Consider the following 22,934-nt stretch of genomic DNA (forward strand, 5'->3'; position numbering starts at 1 on the left):
AATAATTAGTTTCTAAAAGTCAGCAGTTTCTGTTGTTCAAAATGGCCTTTCATGAATCAAAATCTAAGAGATGCACATGGCAATGGCCAGAAAGGCACACAAAAGGTATGTGATATATTCTGCCAGAGCACATTGAATTTAATCAACATTTTGAGGTATTTTTCTAGCTGTCAGTGAGTTCTGTTGTGCAGTTTAAGTCCTGCAGATACAATTTTAACTGCAAGGAGACTGCCAGAACTGAACCAAAAGCACAAGCCCTTCTCTTGCACTTCACAGGCACCCCTCTAAGCAGCTGCAGTTTGCTGACCCCTGTGCCTTTTACAAGGGGTAGAATCTAGCTAATCTGGCAGAGGCAATTTTGGACAGACTTGCTAATTCTGCCAAGTCATTATCAACAGCTTCCAACTGCACTTTCCAAGGATGAGCATTGCCTACTTGAAAAAGACCAACCAGCTAACTTTTCCTAATCACAGTTGTCTTGGTTTAAATGTGGCTTCCCTTGGAGTTTTAAAGAAGATTTAATTATGTGAAAACTTTGAAAGGAAGTTAATTTACAGTGATTTAGGGAACCAAGATAAAAATCCTAGCCTAGAATTAGAGTTTAAAATCTGAAATGTTTCATTTTGAATAGCACTGATCACAAAATTCAAATCACAAAGCTTCAATCCTAGCAGAAAGAGGAACTTGTTCTTGCAATTATCTAATGCCCTGGTGGAAGCTCTTCTGGGCGCCAGAGAAAGCCCTGGTCATGCACTTTCTGAACAGGTGCAAAGAAAGATGGGCAAGAGAAAATGGGGAACACAGCCTCTGTCATGGTGTGCTGGTGACAGGCTTCCTCACATGCAGAGACAAGAGGGGGAGATGTATATGCAAGGAAGGAAAAGCTCTCCATTTACACTGCCTGTAGGGTAGGTCCAATTTCACTGTAAGCACATTTAGAAAGTATTTCAACCAGAGGCAAAGTTCAGAAGCAACCTCTGGCCAAGGCAGGAGTGATTTTATTGGTTTTCACACAGACCTTGCTGTGGATTAGAAAATCTGTGAGAGCAGGGAGATGGCCTGGATGGTTTTTAAACATTCAAAACTATGCTTGATTAATGTTATTCTTCCTTCTTTGCAATACTCAGATGTATCTTCTAGACTATAGCAAACATTTTGAGACTAAAACCATTTCCAAGATCCAAGTGTCAGAGATGCTGAAATAGGGCTTTACCACAGTGCCTCATCTGCAGAGCAATAGTTGCTCTACATTCCTTGGAAGAACTCTGACAGGAGACTGTGTGTTTCTTTATTAAAAACTGGGTCAGTAAAACTGCCTAAAAACACAGCATCTCATCCTTACTACAAAGTACAGAAGCTTGTGTTAAGTTATTCATGTTGTCACTTTCAATAAACTTTTAGTAATTGCTTTCATCTCCTGTGCAAAATGCAAGTAACAAATTAGGAATTGGAAGTAAATCCAAGGAACAAAACAACAAAACACAATGTCATCATTCAGTGACATCAGTGATTCAAAGATGCAGCACATCAAGCAAACGTGACCACGGATATCATGCACATCTGAAAGACTTTTCCAGTCACTTGATGCACTTCCATCAGTGACACACCAGGGAATATGGTTATTCACTAGTCCAAGCCAGAAAAACATGAGGATGCTCAAGGAGTGCCAGCCACACAGCATGGCAGAGACTGGTTCAGCTGAACCAGGCTGTAGCTGACCTTCAACCACCACGTTCCCACTGCCTGACCAGCTCAGGGCTGACCAACAGTTCAGCAGGATAACTCAGAACTGGTCTTTGACACAAGATTAAAGGGAGGCTAAAAGTCTAGTGTAGATTCACCAACACAGGAGAGCAGAACAGCTGAAGAACTAAGCACAATTCCTAGCATGAAATTTGCCTAAGAGAATGAACTGCACAAGAACTCTTCCTACTGCCCCTTGCAATATGCCTATTATTTCTTTCCTGGAAAAACTCAAAGCAATCAGAGAAAGAAAATCCATGCAAAACCAGCCCTGATTCAATTAAAGTACAAGTGTTCCTTCGTCCTCCCCAGTATGTGCTTAATGCAAAAGCCTAAGTAAACGCAGTTAAATTCACTGCATTTTAATACTTCAGTTATGTGGGGATCCTCTTAAAACAGATCCCTTATTTTTTATAAAGCTTTTGTACTGCTAAATAAGTGCCTGTTACAATTTAAAGCAAGATGTGTCAATATCTTAACTAATTGATTTACCTTGAAAACACAGGTGAAGAGATGGCTAATTGCACAGGAAAAAAACGAGGAAGATCAAAGTATAACCCCTGATACCCTCCCTTAACACCCCCCCATTTTTTTTAAGTAGTCCTTTTCTCTTCCTAAAGAACTTCAGCAAACATTAACACCTTGTGCATCTAGTGATGCAGGTATAACGAGACACTGCTCCATGAACAAAGCCACTGGGCAAACTGCCACAGCACCATGGGGCTACTAACCTCTCACTTGCTGCTCCAGACTGAGGATGACTGCCACAGCCTGGTGAAGAATGAGCAGCTTTGTCTGTGGCTTCTCACTCTTCAGGTGAAGCTGACACATGCGGCCAAGCTCTTTGAATGCCTCATTGATATCTCGTACACGCAAACGTTCTCTGGCGTTATTTGCCATTCTCCTCTCCTTTTCTCTTTCTATTTTCTGCTCTGGGTTTAAATCCTCATCTTCATTAGTACTGCTGCAAGAAAGTATAAAATAAAGAATATTGAAATATCACTGGGATTTCAAAAACAAATGATCCTGCTGCTGGTTCAAAATTTTCAGTTGACTCATCGAAACGTTTTCCCACTTAGTGTATTTCGTATTGAAGCATATTTAGATAACTATTAGGTATCAATGCTTAAGTATTCAAGGTAAGTTTTGCTGTTCCTGCCTTTTCTTTAAAATAAATGTTAAGCGTTTTTTTTTGCCAGAAGAATATCCACAGAATATTGTCTAGAGATGGTAAACACCTCTAGGAAGAGCAGTGGTAACATGCTGCCCCTTGAAGCAAACCAGTTCACCCAAGTACTGACAAATAGTTAAGAGGAAACTCAGCCACCTTGTCAGGTGAAAAATAATTTTTAACAAATAAGATTCTGCAAGTTTTCAACATATCAGCTTATATAAAAAGGCACTCTAGTACTTTTCAATTTAATGTGCTTATTAAAAAGTTTCAGTTTTGTTAAAGACCTTGCTGTCAAATTTCAGAACTATTTTTAAATCTAATACCCAGTGTAGAGCTAAACAGTTACATTTAGAATTCTTGTATTACTTCAAATGATTATATTTAGTTGCACAGCCTTTTTTTCAATACAGGACTGTCCAACTAAGTCTAGAACTGTGCAAAACCTCCACTCTACTGGAGTTAATACACTGAAATACCATTAAACACATGTGATGATACAGACTCTGCTGCCTGTGGTTGCACAATTCTGACTGTTTACTGTTATTTCACATTTCAACACCTGTGTCAGGCCTATCAAGCAGATCCAGAAGCATTTCACCCAGTGTCACCTCCAGGTTTTTTGTCCACAGCTTGGGAGGGGAGGAAGTGTGTAAAAAGGGTATTTACCTACTGTATTCATCCCAGCCTGAGGCTTATCACACTGCCTCTCTGCATCACTGCTAGCTCACATTTAGAAGCACAGCCCTGGCCCAGGTAGCAAGTCTCACAGAGTTCTGACATTCCTCCATCTATGCTGGGCAGGGCCCTCCAAACCTTTTACTACTTACCTGTACCAGCAGGTACTAGACAAGGCACCAACTTAAGGGAATGCACTTTTCAGGTGATTTTCCCAGAAAATCCTCTATCTTGTATTTAAATAGATGCAAATACTGTAAACTATATCCTTCTATTTCTGCTGCCTATTAACAGGTGCACTGAGGTAACAATTTATCAAACTACAGATTATTAACAAAGCTGTTTCCCTAGACCATGTCACCAACCCACCTTGTTCTGCCTCTAGATGAGACCTTGATATCCTTCTGCGAGGACTCGTCATCCGATTTCATGTCATCCGATGAGGGGGGTTCATGTATATTTTCATCCTTCTCCTTATGTTCAGACTTGATTTCTGCTGGACCTATAGCCACAGACTGGCTCTGTAAGCCACCTGACAGTGCTGCAAGCAACCAGAGAGCAGTGTGAGTCTCACAGGAGTGAAACATTTAAGAGAATCTCAGGCAAATATTGTGGCTGGGAGGCCACAGCCGAGCAGAAGCCTGGGAAGACAACAGGATGAACTACACTGGCCCCAGAAACAAAAGAAATCCTGGTAAAATGGCTGTGCTGGGACATGTCATGGGATCGTAATTCATATAGCAACTTGATCAGTAACAGCTTAATCTAAGAAAGACACTGTTAAAGAAAAAAGGACATGTAGCAAAGTAAGGAAATTTGCACCTCGTGTCTGGGCTGCAAATCTAAGGGCAGAGCTGCACGGACATCAAGGCTTGGGCTTAGGCCAAACGTGCAACACACACATCCCTGCACTGTGCAGGCACATAACAAATAAGCTGAGTTCTGTTTCCTGTAAGCTTACTTCTTTAGGCTAAAAACTGAGGGAACTGTAAACACTTGTGTGGAACGACTTCCTTTCATTGCCAAGACTAAAATCTGGGCCCAGCTCCCTCTGCAGCCCCGCTGGCTGGTTCAGAAAAGGTGCAGCACTGCAAAGGGCACTGTGGCTCCTTAAGCCAGGAGAGTGTGACTGTAATGTAGAGTCTTCTGCTGAAACTACACTGGGGCATGTCTCACACAGGGAAACTGCTGCAGGAATCCCTAACAGTGGTGATTTATGACATTTATAGTTTTTTTTATTTCACAACATTACCTATGTCCCTACCCCTGTGTTGATGCAAGTTTATCCAGATCTACAGCCTAACTGGCTCTGGATTATTGCAGACCCTGTTCAGCATTTAATATTGCTGGAAAGTTACCTCTGTAGCTTTCTTGTGTTTTATGATTTAGTTCTGTGCTCTGAGCAGAAACTGTACTGGGAAGAACTGAATGGTTGCTGTTGAGGCTGACACTTTCTTCCCGATGAGTCCCAACCTAAAGCAAAGCAAAGCAAAGATTTCTATTAAAGATGTGATTCAAAGAAACAGTCTAAAAATAGAAGTTTAAAAGATTTAAAGTATTTGCTAGATTAAAGACCCGAGTTAAAAGTTCTCAGTAAAGGAAAGATTTAGTGGAAAGATGCTGTTACACTAAAGCACTTGATGACTCCACGCTGGATTAAGCCATGTTTCAAGCAGTGACCAACACCTGTTTGGAATACCGTAGCAACCTAGCAACATTTTTTTCCTATTTTCCCACAGAACACTGCAGAATTCTCCTTGATCTACATGTGAAGGGGATAAGAATTGATTAATCTTCTATTTCTTTAAGCTAATACAACTAGCAACTCTAGTACTTAGAACATTGTGATCTGTGAAAGAAAATAATGGGAATAATGATCTTCACCACATGTGAAAGGTGTGTGTGCCACCCTGTGCTCATGTGTACAGATACATAAACACACATTTTGAGAAAACTTATAAATAACATCTCCTCACTTCTTGTTGGCTGAAACAGGATTAAGAACTGGATCTAATACAAAAATATTATTTTATTAACTTTAGTAATTCTCCCTCATTTTCCTCCTTTCTCAGATAAGTGTATTTGGTTTAGTCCCATTACAGAATCTTATCATACAAAAATCATCCAGGCAGCTAACTAGTCTCACCACCTCTCTTAGTATTTTTTAATCTGCTCCTTCAAGTGTTCCAATTAAATTTCTAAGCAGCAAGCACTAAGATGAAGAGTCTTTACGAAATTCTAATTTTGTATTAACTTGAATTAATGATACTTATGTAAGACAGACATGAGTGCACAAACCCAGCTCGAAGAGGCAAGTTCGTCAAAAAACTGCTGCTCAATACAGAACACTATTATCAATGCAAACCTCTATAAAAATAATATTCTTTTGTTTGAAAAAGGAAGAGGTAAAGACACACTGCTTGTGTTTAAACAGTTTGAACATGGGCCATTTACAGCTTTTGATTCCTAAAGACACAAAAGTCCTTTAAATATTTATAATATAACCAACATAATAAAATTAAACAGTAAAAAAACTGAACAAAGATGAGGGATTCTAATATTATTTGTATAGTTACAAAAATTGGCTACAGATGAAGCTTTTTATTGGAACAGTAGCAAACATGTCAACTAGAAGATTAAGCCTTTAATTAAATAGGTTTATTGCCTGGAGTTACACATGAGAACCACTGTTTTTCAATAAATCCTTCAATCCTAGTAAACTGCTGAGCTTTGAATCCCTCTTGAGTAATTAATGCAGCTTTTACCTTTCATGTCTTAGTATGGGTTTTACCCAGAGAGAGATAAATACCCTTATGCAAGTTTATCCTTTGTTTAATACACACTCGTTCCTGCAAGCTACCAGCAACCCACAACTAATACCAGGTCATTCAGGGCTGCTATTTGTATCTATTGTTCTGCAGAAAATCTCCTCTTGTGTACTGCAGAATATCTGTTGCTATTTAAAGTATATTTTATCTTCCCTTTGTGTACAATAGGCTTTGTGAGCAGTTCTACTACGATACAGTCACCTCAGCTCTTGCCACTGTCAGGAATTCACTGGAGTACAAGGCAGAGCCCAGCTCTTCCAGCCTCCAGGACAAAGCTCTTTACAAGGGGAACATGAAACTCATTCTCCATACTGAACTTCCAAAAAAGTCTTTCCCCAGTTTTGCCCTGCAGGTTGTGTGTTTTATTTTATTCTTCCAGTCATGCTTAGTCCTAACACACGAGGGTGCTTTTATTCAAGCTAGAGACTATTAAATCACTTCAGGGCCAGGTTTGTTCCAAAATCTACTACTTAAAAAAGGCAAAAATTTCTTAAAGCTGTGTACAAATCCAGCAGCTGCCAGAACTCTGGCAACTTTCAAATCTAGAGCTAATCTAGAAGTGACAGATTAGCAAATCAGTTCTGATAAAGGCAGAAAATAGGTTGGAAATAAAAACTGAGTTCAAGTCCATGTTCCAAGTCCCTTGAAACAGGCTTACAAATTCAAAGCATACAATTTAGATTAACAAGATTTTTACAGAAATCTTATCAGCTAAAGTCTTACAAAACTGACAAAAATGTGAACTTTTATCTATGATGTCCTAGAAAATCTAAAAAGGCAAACAAAAAGCCCCCAAAACCAAAAGACTTGCTAAAAGTCAACGCATCTCACATGAAGGCCAAGAGGTCTGTTTCCTGCAAGCACAAATTATCAGAAACGGCTTCAAGGTACCAAACTGCATCTTTAGTATTTTAAACATCGAGTTTAGAAAATTTAAGTTTGCTTTTCTTTCCCTCCATTCCCACTTCACAGAAAAAAAAAGGCTCCATCTGCATTTCAATGGGGCACAACCTCGGCCTTCCTCTAAGTCTTCTGAAAGGCACTTTGTACCATCAAGGCCTTCAGAACAAACAAGCTGCTGACACGCTTTATTCTGCTGTTATTTCTAAGTAACTCCGGCGGCGGCTGGGGCGGGGGGGTGCCCAGCTCCGGGGGCACAGACCCCTCCTCGGGCGCCCCTTGCACAGACGCCCGCAGAACGTTTGCAGCCCCCCCAGCCCGGGCAGGAGGCGGCAGCCGCGCTCTGGGCTGTCCCGGCCCCCCGGGTGTTGCAGAACTCCCTTTCTAGCCCCATTCCTCCTTCCCATCTTCCTCCCGCCTCTTCCCGGCCGGTCCCGGCGGCGCGGGGCGGGGCGGCGCGCGCTGCCCGCATTAGCATACAGCTGCCGCGCGCTGCCCCATCTCCCGCCACCCGCCCCATCTCCCGCCACCCGCCCCATCTCCCGCCACCCGCCCCATCTCCCGCCACCCGCCCCATCTCCCGCCACCCGCCCCATCTCGTCACTCCCGCGTCCTTCGGCCGTTCTTTGAATGGGTTTTATTAAAACCCGCCCGCTACGATCCCAGCGTCCCCCTCGTAACGGCTGCGGGGCTTAATTTTATAGGCAAACAAACGCGGAGTTAATTCGCCCTTTCATCAGCTAATTGAGCCTCCCTTTCATGATCCCTCCTAAGGAAACCCCAGCCACTCCCGGGCACACAAAATGGAAGGCAAATGGGAAGGCTGGATTCACGCACACAGCACAAAACTGAAGTTTTCCGTTGCAAAGGCAAAATATTTTAGAGACACCAGAGAAGCAACGGGCACAGACAACGTTTCTGTTGAAGGCATTTAAATCACTCACCTTTACGCATTTTCTCTAGACAATAACAACCTAATTCTCAGCAAATCAAGGAAGTTATAGCTCAGTAAAACTAGTTTGGGAGAAGCAGTAGTGCTGTATGTAAGGCTGCAAGTTGTAATTTAGCAGGTGAACTCTATTTTTGGCGTTTCAAGAAAGACTTGCACATGGAACAACCTGCAGCCACATCCAGACTTCTAAGTTTTTTTAAAAAAATCTGAGTGCAGAACGTGGTTGTTGATTTAAGTGAGAACATTTGGGATCTGAAACCAGAAAACTAGTTAAGTATTTTTGGCAGCTAAATCAAAACTAGCCAAAACCTGGCCACTGTTGACACACCACTGCATGGAGGGGAACCGAGAGTGACACCTGGGGAAGGGACAGACCTTGTCCTGTGAGCCTTGGCCCCACATCTCATGCTTCTGGTTGATTATTAATTTTGAACTCCTAGCAATTAAAAACTTAGTGAACTGGAAAAATATAATAATCATCAGTCTTTGTTCATATTTGCTTGAGGACGTATCTACGTATATTTAAAAGCACACTTTTCAAGCCATACCAGCTGGCTGGTCGAGGTCATTAACATCATTTTAACTAAGGTGAACATAATGAAGACAATGAAAAGGGCTTTGGAATAAAGATTTTCACACTTCAGACAGCTCAAAGTTGTGCAGCGGGAGCACATCCCCTGTGGAGAAACACCAATGCTGGGAGGGCTTTGAGCAAGAGCAGAGGCTGGTGCTGGCAACGCTGCCTCAGCTGCCCTTCCACACTCCTGTGCTACAGCAGGCACAGGGAGACCAACAACTTTCTTAGATTCCTGCTGTACCTGGAAAAAACCCTGTGACTTAAGGATTGAGTTTCATCCTTAACTGAGCTTCCAGGCCTTTTATTTATTTATTTTTAATCAATCCAGGCTGTTCTTTTTTCATTGTATTACAATGACAAATAAAAAGCAGCTTGGATAAGAACAAAAAGAGTATTACTTCTTAACTTTTCAATAATACTTGAAATAAAACACAAATCAACTTCAAAGGCCACTTAGCAAATATTTGGTGAGTTTGAAATATTAAAAATCTATTTGAATAAGTCTAATGGCCGGCCCAGCTAAAAAGAAAACAAGGCCATTCAGAGCAAGCAGGAAATGAAGTCAACTAGAGTTTTAAAATAAATCTGGCTCAAAAATTAAGCAAATGTTAAAATAAAACCATGTCTGGTTACACTAATTACATAAAAAGGAGTTAAATTACTCATTTCCTAGCTCCTTCTGCCAAGATCATCTTCTTCAAGGGAAATTCAATTTAATTTTTTTTTTCCCTAAAGAACAAAAATGTTTTGTGTAAAGATCCCCCTCCCTCCCTCAACAAGGAAGTTTCATTTAGTGCTGAGTCCCAACGAACATTTCTTGACTGAAAAGCCCTACAAGCACGTCAAACAAAAACAGGCAAACACCCTTATCAAAGCTGATATTTGTCACTGTGTTAGCTAATACTATTTTCTTAAAATTGACTGCAGGTCCTCTAGAGAAAAGTAACACTTCATTCCTGAACAAAGTCTAGATATTACAGTTCAAGTTGTGTGTCAAATTCTCTGCTCTTAAACTTACTACCTCAAGAAAAAAAAACCAGTAAGTACAGACTAAAATTAAACGATTATTGAACACTCTAAGAATTACACCTCATACTTGGGAGGCATTACTGAAATGCAGTTGTCACTAACAACCATTCAGTTTCCACTCCAGCAAGCTGTGCCAACCTCTGCTCTGTACATATTTCAGGACTCCATCCTGAGCCATGCTCAGTTCCTGCAACTGCAAATGATGTCAAGGGGCACTCTTTGGGGACTGGGCAAGGCCATGACAGGCCCTCTGTTGGAGCCAATTATTCTGATGTAACAAAATTAAGGTTAATCCAAGAAATTCTTTAGCTGACTCACTTTTCAAGCCAAAACTGATCTGCAGGCTTGTTCCACACAGTGAGGATGAAATATAAAAGCAAGTATCTTTTCCTTTTTCCTAATTTAAGCCTATTTCTAACAGACAGCAAATATCCTTCAATCAGAGCTGCAGATCAATCATTAGATGATAAATTGAGCCTGTATTACATTGAAGTTACACAACTGCATTAAGCTAGAGCAGACCAAGGAACCTTTATTCATTTTGGACAGTAATTTTCTGCTGTGACCTATTTCAATCAAAGCAGAGTTGATAAAAATATTTATCATAGCTTAGCTTAAAAGAGAAACAGAGATTTTTATGTACATTTCAGCACTTTCTGCATTTGACTGTATCTGGCTTAGCAGTATCAGAAAGTTCCACAAGTCAGATAGAGAACAATTTTATCACTGCAATTTCAGTCACACACTTTACCACACATCATTAAGACCTAGGGAAAAAAAGTTCTCTTTTGTATGACTAAATTTCAGTCTGCCCCAGAATGCTGTAAAACTTTCCCTTTAACATTTAAAAAAATATTAAATATGAGGCAGTATTAAAAAAAAATTCTAAAGTATTTATGCATCACTTCCTTCATTACCATAAGTAACTGTAAATTTGTACAGAAACCTGAAGCTCGGTATGTGTTTGGAAAGTACCCCCCTCCCCAAAAGCCCCCAGACACACGCAGCTTATAGAAAGTAACCAGTTCTGTTTGATGTTTACTGCAGTGGTTCTGAAATTAATATAAATGGATGTGTGACGTGCGAATGGGAGAGCCTGGAACTAATTCTGTTTTATAGAATACAAACCCTTCAGCAATTGGGGTACCTAATTATTTTGATGATAGGTGAAATTTTGCCTTGATCACACAGTACCCAGCTGTGAATCTGTTTTATAACAGAAAATTTCACAGCATGTAACTGCTCTTTAAAATTACGCTGTAAACATGCAAACACATGGCACCACTAAAATAAGCATGTTTTTAAAAAGGTCTTTTCCCTTTAAACATTTTTAAGAAGGGAGGAATGAAAAGGAACAAAAAGGGAAGTGAGCAATGCTACAAATAGATTGCATTTACTGCATAATGCTTTTAACATACTTCTGATCTATGAAAAGCTCAACTACATTTTTTCAGAACAGTTCACATTTTCAAAGAAACTCAAAAAGATGGATTGAATTATTTCACTCTTCTTGGGAATTAATCTGAAAGTTGTTTCCTCCTCATTGTTACTTACACTACAGCTGTGCTCAAGCTCCTTTTCATTTAGGAAAAAAAGTTTAAATGTTGAGCCTGCGCACACTATGGTTCCACATTCCAACAGCTTCCTCCCAGTCCTCTGCCAGCATCTGCTATTGAAGACTAGTTCCAATTTACAATAAACAGCTTTTCCAGACCAGAACACTTGAAATTCAGTCCTTCTTGACTGCTTTTCCCATTCAATCTCCCTATTCACCATTTCAAGGAGAAAACTGTTCTGCCAATTATTACACATCTGGAAAAAATGCATGTATAAGCTGAAATGCTCTCAGCAGAAAGTTTCAGCTTTCTGCATATGGTCACAGCAGGATTTTATGGGCCACTGACCAGGCCAAAGTCAAAGTTTTCCCATCTTTCTCCTCCGCCTCATCTCTGCCCACCCCCACCCCAACCCTCTAATTGGAAACCCATAGCAGGTGCAACCTGTCTGCCATCTTTTCCTCCACAACAACCTTGAGTAGCTTCTTCTTGATTAATATTAATCTTACAGTCCAGTTTTAACTCCATAGGCCCTAGGATAATTTAAATGCATCAGCTGTAATTGCTTTGCATAAATATAGATGTGTTTGAAAATACCGTTACCATTGATGCTTGTCTGTTGGTTGTTACAAGGCTAGATGCTCCATAGTTTGAGTTCAGGCTTCCAATTGGCCCATTGTGGGATGGTCCCAATAAACTGTGTATATCTCCATGGCCACCTGATAGGCTTGTTGAAGGCCCCACAGCATGATTCCGTAGTACATGGATGGCATCATCGAGTCTGTCCAGGCGATCCTCCATCCGAGACTGCTGTGGGGAGGGACAGGGACAGTCATCACTGAGGAGCTCTGCAGACCCACCAGACCCCAACAGTTTCTACCTCAGAGATATTAAAGCCAGAAGGTGAAACGTGGTATCAAAAGACTTTGAAAGCACCTACCAGCACTACAAACAAACAGGAAAAAGGAGAGATATCTGGAGATGTTGCTCGAGATAGCATTCATTCCACAAATAGGTGGCAGCTTTTGAAGTGAAGCTTATTATAAGGTTAATGTTACTCAGCTTCTATCACACGGCATAAACAAGAAAAAAAGGAAGTGCTACAAAATAAGCATCTAATACAGGACAATAAAGAATGATCATAAAATCAGCCTCACCACGTTGGTAGCAATTAAAGAGGCAGTAGCTTTTTGAGAACTTGCATTACAAAAAAACTGAACAAAACTTTAAGTTATCATTTTCTAAAATGGATCTTTAAGATTAGGTATTTCAGAAATAAAAGCAAGTTATGTGTGTTGCTGGAGAAAAGTCTGTCTTAAAACTACTTTCCTTTAATAAAAAAGACCAAAAAAACCCCAAAGCGAAAGCAATTCTGACACTGCAGCTCTCTAAAAACTCAAATAGCAGAATGTTGGAGTCAAAAGATGGGTCATATGCTACACTAATTTAAGTTTTTAATGGGGAATCCAAAGGAAGCATTAATTGAAACACAAAAAGGCACCATCTAAAGTGAAATAGTACCTCACAGACATCCTTTAAGAAGGACATTGCATCTTGCAAATGCTCGTGAAGTTGCTGTTCAACTCGATTTTTCTGGCAAAGTCAAGACAGAACAGGAAGCAAAGCACAGGTTAAGATTAATTCAAAAAAGAGGTGAGGAAACAGCTGATGTGCATGTCAGCAATAAATTGTTAGTCAAGTTAATGCAACAGAGATCTGACTGTATTAAGATAAGAAAAGGCTAATACTTAACACTGAAGTTATGTTAGGATTCTAAGACGTAAATATCAATTACATTTAATTGCAAAAATATTGAGGAAAAGAAAACTGATTTTGCTTAAATTTATTCCTGTTAGACAGAAAAAAACCCAAACATGTCACATCTGTGGAAACCAGAAATATTAACAGGTTATCAAAACCTTCCCTCAAAATCTTCCCCTTTGCTTCCCAATGCTGTATCAGAAATTTAAGAAGTCAGTAACTTAAATCCTCTGCTGAATCTTCACAAGAAGAAAATGTACAATGCTGTAATTATTTTGTGTTTCTCTGTAAAATATTTCATCAATTAATAAATGAATGTTCCCTGATAACAAACCATAATTACAAATAAAAATATATTAATACTTTAATGACAGTGTAATGAAAGCAAGCCCAAGAGACTACCATTTCAGGGAGACAGAGCGAAGGACAAGTAAATGCGAAGGCATGAAGTCTTTATCTTTTCTCCAGACTGAACTTTAGATAAGAATTAGCTATGGATTTGTGAAAAGGTACCAGAATCTCATAACAGTGCTTTAGCACCAGCTGTCCTCAGCACAGAAGCCTGATGCCCAAGGAACAGATGGTGAAAGACACACCCTGCACGTCTTATATTGTTCAACCGAACAGGCCATTTGTTAGCAAAGAATTCATTTGTAATGCTATCCTACTGTTTCCTTTAATGATATGCAGGATTTATGCAAAACCAAGCCTTCAACTCTTAAGTAAAAAGTACTGTGTTGCTTTCAGCAATTCTTACCAAGGAGTGTAGAGAGTTTTCATAGTTTGGAGATGAGGGGGCTTGTCCTCCACTCCTAGACCACTGACTGGCACCTGTCAAAATTGTCTAGGTTAATACACAGATTTATGCAGCATAAATAGGAAGCAGAGACACAATGTTTCTCAACACAGTTAAAACCAACATATTCCACATAAAGGTAAGCTAACATATGGGCATATGAAGGAGGACAAATTCCTTCGTTCTGCCTTATCATGGGGTAATTTTTAGATCCTGACATCTGCAGGGTTAGACACATTATAAGTGATAAAACGGTGACATCTCCCAAGTACTTCAACATTAAAACAGTGGACTAAACACATACACCCTGTATCTGAAATACCTGCCTTCCACCAGAGTCACCATAAAAAGTCTGCTGAATTCTTCCTTCTTCAGATTATGTTCAGTATATGTAGGCTTATCTTGATTAGCATTAAAATACACAACACAATGATTTGAAGAAATCAGACACTGAAATAAAGATAACTGGAAAACCATTTTTATGACACCTGTCTAACTAAATCTAGATCTAAAAGCTTTCTTTACCTTGTCTATCTCTACACTATCCCCCTTTAGACTAGAATGCATTCCAAGTTTAGAAGAGTAAAAATACACTTAAGTTACTCCTATGTGATATTTCTGATATATTTTAGGTAAACTGACAGCTGAAGAATCACTGGCTCTGCAACAAACTGGCTATTATATCTGTATTACCTATACACTGCAATTTCAAATATATCCATTCTGATACAAATATACTTAATTACCATGTAAAATTTAGAAATAACTACATGTGAAATGCAGTAAGTAATAAAGCAGTACTTTTAAAACAAAGCCTTAAGTAGTACAACATGTATTTTTCTCACCAACTGATAATGCATCACTTATAAAGATACTATATGAAATTCTATGTCCATTAGAGACAGCTTCCTTTCAGCCATACAAATGTAATAATAAAGCAATTACATTAATAAATTATGGACATACAATCCAAAGCAGCTCATTAAAGGAAGAGCCTGTGGGCTTGTTCTTTCAATAACAGCCAGAGCTGTATGTCTGGAAAACTGGTAAAGGGTTTAATAACATTACAGCTCCTTTGTTCGAAGAGCTGCAAGTAGTTACCTTTTAAAGAAAAGGTTTTATTTAACAAAAAAGAGTACAGCTTGCATAGCTATTAAAATACCTAAATATTTCCTTTCTAATTGAAAAAAACCAACAACCAACCAAATCCAAACCATCTCCAGTTTCATAAAAGCCCAGAGCTGCCATAACTGTGCTGGAATTCTCTTTTAAAATACAACATCAGTAAGTAAGTTTATAATTACCAATTTTCACTTCACACAGCTACTCTGGGTCTGGATCTGAAGTCTCCCTATCTGCATTATTGTCATTCCTGAACTTGGGAATAATGCTTGAAGTCCCACTTACTTTTGCAAAGCATTAATGAAACAACTTTAGAATATTTTGGCTCAGTGTAACGTAGAATTTTTTTATCTGGTCAAAACTCCATTTTTAGAGTCAAGACCACAGTCAAGGCTTTAAGGAGTGCTCACTACCCACAGGATCGAGTGTGCTACTTCCTACAATAAAGCATCAGCTGAATATTAAGCAGATAGGCAACCAGTTAAGAAAATCAAGCAAATTGACTCAAGGCCTGTGCATCCAGTCTGATGAGTTTGGATTTTTTTTTTTTTTTTATGGAAAAAAAGATACTATTTTCTTAATGTAAGACCAGAACTAAACTCTAAGTGGGACTGTTCACAAAGGAATCAGAGAAAAGGGGGGAGGGAATACCCAACTCATCCTCTCAAACGCACAACCCAACTGCAACCTGCAGTTTTTAATCACACCTCTAGTAACGCTAGTGCTCTTCCCGAGCGGTGCCGTGCCCTGTCTCCATGTCTACGCAGGTTGCCAGATGGCACCGATTTCCTGCTTCCCTCATTCCACTCCCCCTCTTAGAAGTTGTGCATGAAATCCACCAATTATGTTAAAAAGCATCCTGGCACCACAAGCCCCGCAATTAACAACTGCAGCTTTTAGCGCAGCACCAACATAGCAGCATGAAAAAACAAATAAGCCAGGCAAGTGTCAGGATTTACAGGGGTCATCGATAGTAATCACTGTGGTATTGTTCTTACCCCGAGTCTCCCCAGCACTAATCCCTGGCTCCCTTTTCAAACACAAACTCGCAGGGCAGTCGGCAAAGGGCGGGTTTTGCTTCCTCAGAACCCACCGAACCCCTGTGAATACCTCTGATGCTGGAAGAAGGATTCTTAAAATGCCGAGGCTCCCACCATTCAGAGCCAGATATAAACTTTACACACACACACACACACAATCATTAAAACTATGCAAGAAGCTAAGCTCTGGGCATGTTTCTGTAAAATTAGAAATTAAATGAGGGCAGGGAAGATGAGACATACACCACTGCCTCAATACTTAGGGGTTTTCATCATGTTGTTCTCAAAGCTTTTACTTAAATTAATTTTAAAAAAGTTGTTAGTCCTTATTCAGTAACAGCCCAACAGTCAGACATGACGTTATATACTTAAGTGTCTCAATAAGTTACTATCTCTTAATGCTTCAAGTGGCAAATAGTGTACCCACAGCAATTTACAATTAAAGGCTAGGTAAAGCATTAGTCAAATCTATAATAGTAAGAATGCTAAATAAACAAAGGACTGCAAAAGAATAAAATAATGATGAAGGCTAAAATGTTCCAAATATATATTATTTTAGCATACAGAAAACATTTTTTTTATCTGCAATAACTTTGTGGGTCAGGAGAGAAAATGGCTACCAGAAGTATAAATAGCAATAAATATAGTAGTAATTACTTTACATTGTGCTTCACTGTGTTCCTAGTGACTCAACTGGGAATAAAGATAAAAGTCCAGATTCATAAATGAAGGTAATTAACTACTGGAGCAATTTACCAAAGGCTTGATAAATTCCATATCACTGGAATTGAAGGGGGTGGGGTGGGAGGGTATAACTGTAAAGCAGATGCTAAGTTTGCGCCCGAGAAGGATTTCTCTATTATTTGCTTCTGTCTGCACTGCCTTAGTCATCAAGTACAAATTCTGGAGAGTTTCGCATTTCATACATGTTTGAACGAAGGCATCAACAGCAAAGGGAAACCCCAATTTTTAGGGACCTTAAATTTGTATTCTAAAACCAGAAATTAGCAAGTTCTTTCATGCTTACAAAATCGGGTGTGGTATCTCAGCAAAGAACTCAAATTAGGTAAAATTCTAAATAATTGAAAATGTCACAACTTCTTTCTTCCAGCCACAGAGATCTTTTCAATATTTGCTTTGATGTTAAAAACAAAATAATAATAATTTTCTGGTCTGATCTGCCTTTTCAATACAAGGATACACAGAATATTTTTTGTCAACTGTAATCACTAAACCAAAAATCCCTTTAATCCCATCATTACTAACTGAACATGTTTTTTTCAGTTACAGGAACAAAATGCCCAAAGCTCCTGGTCAGGTACAGCATGTCAGATATTCATGAATCCATTAAGGCCACAGAAAACCAGAACAGTGTCCACTAAACGTGAGGGAAAGATGAACATTTTCTGAGTGACACTGCAAATATAGAGATGCATATTCACATATGTATGTATATGAAGCATTCTGCATGTGATAACTTTATTATTCAGCTGGATTACAAAAGTGTTCGGCCCATTCTGTACACCTTTCACTGCAAGTTATTTTCTTTAATAAAAACTCTGTTGCATGAGACTGAGCAACAGCCAGGAGTCTGCTGGGATACATTAAACAACAAAGAATGGGAAAACAGACTGTTGTATAAATGTTAAATAATTTAACAAATTGCACTATCGGAAGGAACAGGGTTAAAGTTACATCATCTTGCTTGTAATTCTAGTTCTTTGTTAAACAACAAATTTAAGTCAATGGAGCTTTCACAGTCCTCTCTATATGGAGAACAGCTGTTCAACTTTTACTAGACAGCTGAGGCCACAGTGTCTGTGAAAGCTGCACTACCCACTAATAGCTGTAGGCAGCTGCCCACAGTTCATCTCCACACTGGAATGCTTCTTCCCACATTCACACTACAAACACACAAAACACAGGTGACAGAGGTGGCTGCAATACAGAGCATTCATTTTGAAAAATGCCAGAAATTCTTCTCCCATAGAATGAAAGCATTCATAAAAGATGTGAATGAAAAGCTATCCTGTGTAAAAACCGGATAGTCTCTTTGCCTACTATATTTTCATTAGAGGGAACACACATCTGCTGTGTTTGTCACTGAAAGCTGTCACAGAGTTTTAACGTTATAGCTTTAAAGAAAACCCCAAACAAATCACTCATTTCTCTCCAATGGTAGAGATCTGAACAGATATCTCTATAGCTGTGATAGCATATGGCCATTCAATGCTTTCAACGATTATTTGAATAAGCTATTTTTCAAAGTCAGTTGCCAGAATTTAAGGGAATGCTTGTAACAAACACTTTAAAACATGAATTTATAAATCTGGGTTTAGTACAATGGAAAGATAAACAAAGTATAGAAGTATCTATGCAAGGAAGCTACTGCTGATTTCTCTAGTGATTCCAAGCAAGAAGTTTTAAAAACAACACACAAGTCTCTACCTGTAAGAGGCGATGGTGATCCAACTGGTGTTGATGGATTCGATGGAAAACTACTGCTGGTGTGATCAGGAGAATAAATCTAACAACAGATGGAAGAGTTTGGATATCAATACATGTCATAACACACAATCAAAAAAAAAATGCTATTCAGATTCCTTTTATGCTTTTACTTGTTACTCTTAATGCTGGATACATTAAAAAAAACAATTTCATCCTTCAATCACGGCTCTGCTTCATTACACTCAAGGCTCTAAAAAAATCTGGGGAACTTTAATTTTAAAGCAGTTACCAAAATAAGCACAGCCTGTATTTGCTAGTGACAAGATGAAAATTGATCTGCCTTCTACTTTTACAGCAACAGAAATGGCAGCCTTTTTATCACTCTAGGGGAACCACGTATCTAAGTGTTACCAGTGCACAGATAGTTGTAACAAACAAAACTTCAGGAAAATGCAGAGGTATAATGACTTCCCAAACTTTGGGTACAGAAAAGATTTTGGCATTCAACACAGGTTATCTTCTAAAAATTAATTATTCACAAGACAAAATACCAAGAAAGCATTCAGCTCCAGTTACTATTTGTACCCACCAAACAAAAACCAACTGAAATTTTGCTGATCTTGCTTTGTGTTGCAGCACATAGTTTTCCTCTTATTTCTATTTCAATTGTTCCTTGATATACTAAATCTCAACTTGCAACAACTCATTCCTTCCTATTAACGTAAAATGCAATTTTGTTAATAAAATGTAATTGATAAAAACAGAATACATAATGCTTAAAGCTTTAATTGAAACTTAAAATTTCAAGATTCTTGGAAAATTCATTTTGTGAAGGGAATTGAATAGGTTTAGAGGCTGACTATGGACTTTAGAACATATTTTCATAGGTCATCAGTTCAAACGTGTTTTACTTGAGCAGGCATCAGGATTTGTTAGGCATCAAATGGCAGTTAAAAAACCTTCCCTGGCAGCATGGTTGATGTCTCTTTACACAGACAATACGACATTTTAGCCTTTAGCTGACAATAAAATGGGACTTGGTTAAGTTGCACTTTGTATTTTTTGAACTGACAAACTCAGCACACAGCAGACTACATTCTCCCTCCTGGTTTAGCATAGTTTTTAATCAGAAAAGATCATCAGATCCCTAGTGGGAAATATCTCTTCCTTTTCATACATGCTAGAAAGAAAATACACTTAAAAGAACAAACTCTCTCAGACCATCCTAGGAAACTCATAGAATGTACATCAATATAAAAATAAATCTTGGGTGTCAGTATGGGAACTGTAGAGTTCCAGACAGATAAGATACAGAAAGTTACAATTATGTCAGAGCAAAGGCCACAAAGTTTCCTTTGAAAGAGGTAATTTTCCACCACTCTACCTGCCAATTTAATATTTTTGCTAGATTTTCTGAGGGAAAACCTACTTTAAACCAAAGCCACAAGTAAAACACGAGGTCAGAATTCATTCTGCATGCAGTCCCTGGTCGCTGTGCTGTTAAATGACCAATGATGAACAACCCTGACACCTTCTGCCAGGCTTAAACGGTAACATGACTCATTTTACTGCAACAAATGAGACTCCTCCTCCTATCAGTCATGGTCCATTCCAATCAGCAGGGTGCCAATATGCCAAGGTCTAATGAAAAGGCGCTTAGACAAAAGCTGCACAATTGAGAGCCTGCAGAGCCAAACCTCAGAGCTGTTAGTCCAATTTTTTAAACACTACAGTGTACATTTCAGTTAGGCTTTGTTATGTTAATGTTATTGAGTCTAAAGCAACAAAGAAACTTAATTCATGAATTACTTTTAGAAGTCAACTTCCCTACATTTTCTTTTCTTTTGTGAGGAGACCAGTGGCTATTTAACTAAGGAGACGGTACAAAGGCCTTTACCCTAGTTCTGAGGTAGGAATCAAAACATAAGTTATCACAAAGAGGTCTGATATAATCAACAAAGTTAAACAGTCCTCCTGTTTGATCTCCTCTAAATTAAAGACCAAGTGTTTTGATTTGGCATTAGGCAATGAAATAAACCAGATGTTTCTCCTGCCATATAACCCTCCATGGGCACAATCTTAAAGGGTTATTGTTTGGCAAATGTTCAGGGAAACACATTAGAAATGGCACGAATACCCAGACTTTCTTTTCTTTCTATCTATACTAGTTCATTATCCAAACTAATGCATAATCCACAGGGCTTTGGGAACTTTGTGTAAATACTTTCATGTACAATTCTCTTTCTTGCCTACCCTGAGATTAAGACCACAATTATCCAGGCTTAAACCTAAAATAAAAGAACCTTTGCAAATGTATTATCTGGCCTTACATGTTTAATCACATACTATTCTGTATGGTCTTTAATACCTAAACTGAAGAACAAATGTCGTATCCTCTGATGTTTCACACATGAAAGGCCTATTGTGAGATGTACATCAACAGAATTTTAGAACTAGAAATTCCTCTCAACAGTTGCAGCAGGAGCATTGCAAACCCTAACAGGAAGACACTGAGTGCCGTCTTAGGGGAAAAAAAATAAATGTAAAAAGTTAAGGCAATCACAGTATTTAAATGGAACTTTGTTCAAAGAGAAAATACTCCTGGTTTAGTAGCCATCAAAATTCATGTGCACCAGCTTCACCTGCAGGAGAGACCCCCTCCCTCCCCTCCACAGCCCGAGGGGGCTCCTCGCCGAACGGGCACAGGAAACGTGCTGGGTGCGCGTGTTGCGGGGCGCAGGGGAAGCAGATGGATGAGGAGAGGGATTTGAAGTGTGCAGACTATGGCATGCACTGATAGAGCAGATGGAATGCATCACCATCAGCTATGACAGAAATGATTTATGGAATGACCTGGCTGCTCCTGCCAAGCAACAACATGGGATGACAGAAACAAGTTTCTATGACAACCAGAGCCCACCCACTAGTTAGATTAAACATTTCTGCCCTGATTTCCACTCTCAATATATTTAGAGTTTTTCCTCAAAACATCAGCCTGGTTTTCTCAGCTAATGACTTGGGCAAAAATACCTGAAAGGATGAGAAATAATTAAAAAAAAGGAAAATGCCAGGAAGCCCCACAGGTCTAACTGGCCAGCACATCAGACTTTCAACAGAAATTTTGGTTGGGCAGCAGAACAGCAGACATCCTAATATATCTGCTGAGTAATGAACAGCCTCAAGTATGTAAGCATTGCTACTTCTAGGAGGCAACATGATCCCAGTTATTTTCTGACAGGTCTCAAACAGACAAAAAGAGGGCAGTGTTAACTGCCCTCTGGACTCGCCAATTGTTATCTGCTTGCTGAATCCCCAAAAGCAACAGTTTTTTTCCTCAAAGCCAGTAGGTCAGAGTTCTCCTACCCAATATGGACATTACAGACATTATCAGATCTGGTAATCTTTTAACATATGACCCTCTGAGGGATGCAAGGGCAACATGATCTGCACGAATACACACGTTTGCATTCTCTAGTATGAGGTGAGGGATGCAGAATCGAAACCAGGAACAGTCTTTTGGGGCTGCAAAGTAATCAGCTGCCTTTTAAATCAGACTTAGTCTCCCCTTCACTACATACAAGAAAGTGCTCGCCCAGTCACCACTCCACCAACTCTGAAATGTCTGCTACACTGTATCAATTACAGTTTTATAAAAAAGCCCATCTGATTGTATTAATGGAAAAATAATGGCTGTACAAGTGCACATGCGAACAGACTGAAGATCCTGGTAATGTTTTTTACATTATCTACATTATTCCAACAAGAATTAAGAGTTTAAACTTTCTGCAACATGCAGAATTTTAAAGGTTGTTCCATAAATTACAGCTATACAACACAGCATTCAAAACTTCTCTGTTTTATAAGGCCACTATGAAAACATTTTAAATCTTGAGGCAGGATCTGCTCTAAGAGTAACATTAAAAATATTTGACTTTAACTAGAACACTACAGAAAAAAATCCCTAATATTTTTATTATCTTTTACTTTGCCTAAACAACTTCCTTATCTGCCCTGATTTTTTTGATCACCTGAAAAATAAATAAATTAGAATAGTCTTCTACAAATAATTTTGCACTTGCTTTTTTATACACATTTGTCTACTATGACATTGTATCATAGCACATTATTTTAACTTCATACATGAAAACTGCTGATTCCATATTATAAAATGGACACATAAATAACAGATGCAAAGATCAAAGTAAGTCTTTCAGATCTGAATATTCTAACTGCTACTTACAGATGCCAATGCCTTTCCAAGTGCATCACCTGTCTGAGAGCTTCCAGCACCATTTCCTCTGTTTCCTGTAATGTGGAAAACAAATCCAACACT

At 39.0% G+C, this 22,934-nt stretch overlaps 1 protein-coding gene across 10 annotated transcripts in view; it reads right to left on the reverse strand.

Moving 5' to 3' along the window:
* Positions 1-22,934, reverse strand: part of TCF12 (transcription factor 12) — a 162,498-nt gene that overhangs the window by 4,746 nt on the left and 134,818 nt on the right. For 2 of the 10 annotated variants that reach the window (XM_051628997.1, XM_051628998.1), the window contains exons 13-20: positions 22,842-22,906; positions 18,602-18,680; positions 13,953-14,026; positions 12,956-13,027; positions 12,032-12,244; positions 4,951-5,065; positions 3,962-4,133; positions 2,475-2,707 (exon numbers count right to left, since the gene is read on the reverse strand). In XM_051628997.1, the coding sequence (XP_051484957.1) occupies positions 2,475-2,707; positions 3,962-4,133; positions 4,951-5,065; positions 12,032-12,244; positions 12,956-13,027; positions 13,953-14,026; positions 18,602-18,680; positions 22,842-22,906 (1,023 nt within the window). The remainder of the gene's footprint in view (positions 1-2,474; positions 2,708-3,961; positions 4,134-4,950; positions 5,066-12,031; positions 12,245-12,955; positions 13,028-13,952; positions 14,027-18,601; positions 18,681-22,841; positions 22,907-22,934) is intronic. The other 8 variants (XM_051629000.1, XM_051629006.1, XM_051629005.1 and 5 more) reach the window with 6 other exon arrangements.

This window comes from Apus apus, chromosome 10 (genome assembly GCF_020740795.1).
Source record: "Apus apus isolate bApuApu2 chromosome 10, bApuApu2.pri.cur, whole genome shotgun sequence".
NCBI lineage: Eukaryota > Metazoa > Chordata > Aves > Apodiformes > Apodidae > Apus > Apus apus.